Raw genomic sequence first — 2622 nt, 5'->3', positions numbered from 1 at the left:
TTATTTTGCATCTTCTGGTTACTGTATCCTTTCTTTTGTTTTGGATAATTTCCAAATTCTTCCTTTTATCTCCTCTCTTATTTTTGCTATTACCCTAAAGATGAGGTTCGTCGTACCTATAGACTCAACCTTCAGAAATAAACAATTGAGATTAGAAGAACGTCAAGCAATTGAAAAGTTTCTTTTGAAAGAAAGTAAGGAAGGTAGTCTTAAATACGGATCAATAACACAAGCTGCGATGTTGTTCAAAAAATCAATAAGAACTATTCAGCGCATTTGGAAACAATGTCAATCATCAGTTGATAATGGTATGTCGTCGTTAGATGTGTCTTTAAGACTTATAGGTAAAGTTGGAAGAAAACGGATTGGAGTCGACATTAATCAAGTCAAAGAAATTCCACTTTGTTGTCAAACAAGTATTCGATCTCTGGCTTTTGCGATGAACCTGCCAAAATCAACCGTCTTTCGGCATGTGAAAGATGGAACTCTTCGGCCACGTTCTAATTCCATCAAGCCTCAGTTAACCGAAGGAAACAAAAAGGTACAACTACAATACTGCCTCTCAATGATTGATCAGAATACAATCCACAGAAATCCCATGTTTATGAATATGTTTAATTATGTTCATATCAACGAAAAGTGATTTTTTTTGTCCAAAAAAGTTGAAAGGTACTACCTGTTTCCTGGAGAGCATGAGCCAGACCCGTATCATTCTTACAAAAGTAAAAATTTTATTCCAAAAGTTATGTTTATGGCTGCTGTAGCACGTCCTCGATTTGATGAAAATGGAATTGAGTTGTTTTCTCGAAAAATAGGTATTTTTTCGTTTGTAGTTAAGGAACCAGCTAAGTGGAATAGCAAAAATCGAACAGCAGGAACTATGGAAACAAAGCCCATTCAGTCAGTAACTAAAGATATCACTAGAGCTTGCTTGATAGAGAAAGTTCTTCCTACTATTAGAGCAAAATGGCGAGCTTCCGATTCAAATAATCCTATCTTTTTACAACAAGATAATGCAAGGCCACATATTGGTAACAATGATTTGTGATTTATTGAAGCTGCCCGGCAAGATGGATTTGACATTAGATTGTGTTTTCAACCATCGAACAGTCCAGATTTAAATGTTTTAGATCTTGGTTATTTTAGAGCAATCCAAAGTCTTCTATATCAAAAGGCTCCTAAAAATGTTGATGAATTAGTGGAAGCAGTGGAAAGATCTTTCGATGAAATGAAAGCGAGACAACTCAATCATGTATTTCTTACTTTACAATTTTGTATGATTGAGGTGATGAAAGATAGTGGCGACAATAATTACAAAGTGCCTCATTTGAACAAAAATGGACTAGAAAGAGAAGAAAATCTTCCTCTACAACTTCATTGTGATATTGATATCGTCAATAAAGATTTGGCTCTACTTCAACAATGATATGAGTTATTATTATGGTAAAGCTCTTTATTTTGAAGTTGGAATGGTGTTTTTCACGCAGTACGTAGAAGTACTGTACTATTTTTTGTGAACAGACATGGTAATCATAATGTATTTTTTGTACTCATGAATAACTCTACTTACAATGATATAAGTCCCACCAGCTTATATATACTTACACGTCTTTGTCTAGCTTTATTGTTGTTTTATGCTTCTATTTGTTTCTTACTTTGTTATCACATAATAGAGGGCTGCGTAAATGGAAGGAAGAAGAAAAGGGAAGTGGGAGTCATACCGTCACATTTGTATGAATTTTTATTTTCGAACTAGGAAGTCAATTTCGAGACAATGGTATTGATATCCTCACTTTAGGATGTTATTCATTGAGACAATGGCAACTTCCGTGTTATGTTTGTTAAATTTGGTGTTCTGTGACTCACTCTCACTTTTGTCGAGCGACTAAACATTTAATGATAAGCTAACAGTGTGATGATCTGGGTTTCTGTTGAAATATCACAGAACATGGGCTAGCCTATGTACTTCTGGTGAAGAGAGATCTGAGAAAGGAGAAACGTAAGGTTGTGAATGGTGGGAAAGCAAATAGGAGTGTGTCATCTGTGTTGACCGACTTTAAAAAATGAAAAGGTCGGGCTGTTAACTTTACTATTTCATGGTGGTTGTTGAAGACTGGCTTCTTGAAGAGCTCTCCGAGAGGTGCATTGCATCAGCTTGATATTTGTTGGAAACTAAGTATTCGGTGTGGGAGTAAATAAGTGCACAAACTAAAAACAAAATTGTAGGAAATTGTTTTGTTGTGTATTTTCATTTATGTGGTAATACTTGTGAAGTGGAAGTACGTTGAAGCTGAGGTCGACAATATTCAATACTCGAAAGATTGACTGAAAACAGTTTGCTGTGGACTGAACTTCAGATCACGGTGCTTCTAAAAGGATCAAACATTCATCAAGACAAAGTGAAATGGACATTTTCTACTCATGTTTAGAGTTTGTAAAAAATATGCATCTTATGCTGCTTGTTCAGACATACAATATTTTCTTACTTGATGTTGCTGCATTCAAATTCGGAAAGCAAATTACACGGCTCACTTGTTAATGTAGGATATCATATCATGTGCTATGTCGGAAATGCAATCCTATCAATGTACTGTGAGTGTGAAGTATTGACGAGGCATATGA

The 2622-nt window shown here is 35.3% G+C and overlaps 1 protein-coding gene across 1 annotated transcript; it reads left to right on the top strand.

The window, feature by feature from the left end:
* The first annotated feature begins 100 nt into the window (after positions 1-100).
* LOC124893531 lies at positions 101-1048 on the top strand. Its single transcript, XM_047404511.1, has 2 exons — positions 101-600; positions 670-1048. Exons 1-2 carry the CDS (start codon positions 101-103, stop codon positions 1046-1048), a joined length of 879 nt encoding a protein of 292 aa, XP_047260467.1.
* Positions 1049-2622: the final 1574 nt, after the last annotated feature.

Source organism: Capsicum annuum, unplaced genomic scaffold (genome assembly GCF_002878395.1).
Source record: "Capsicum annuum cultivar UCD-10X-F1 unplaced genomic scaffold, UCD10Xv1.1 ctg61142, whole genome shotgun sequence".
NCBI classification, from domain to species: Eukaryota; Viridiplantae; Streptophyta; class Magnoliopsida; order Solanales; family Solanaceae; genus Capsicum; species Capsicum annuum.
The sequence above is the reverse complement of the archived record's forward strand: the minus strand, read 5'-3'. Positions and strand labels throughout refer to the sequence as shown.

Excerpts from the sequence above, each read along its gene's own strand:
- LOC124893531 (XM_047404511.1), top strand. The coding sequence starts at position 101 with ATGAGGTTCGTCGTACCTATAGACTCAACCTTCAGAAATAAACAATTG. Across the intron at positions 601-669 it reads ACAATCCACAGAAATCCCAT|GTACTACCTGTTTCCTGGAG; the intron begins GTTTATGAATAT and ends AAAAGTTGAAAG.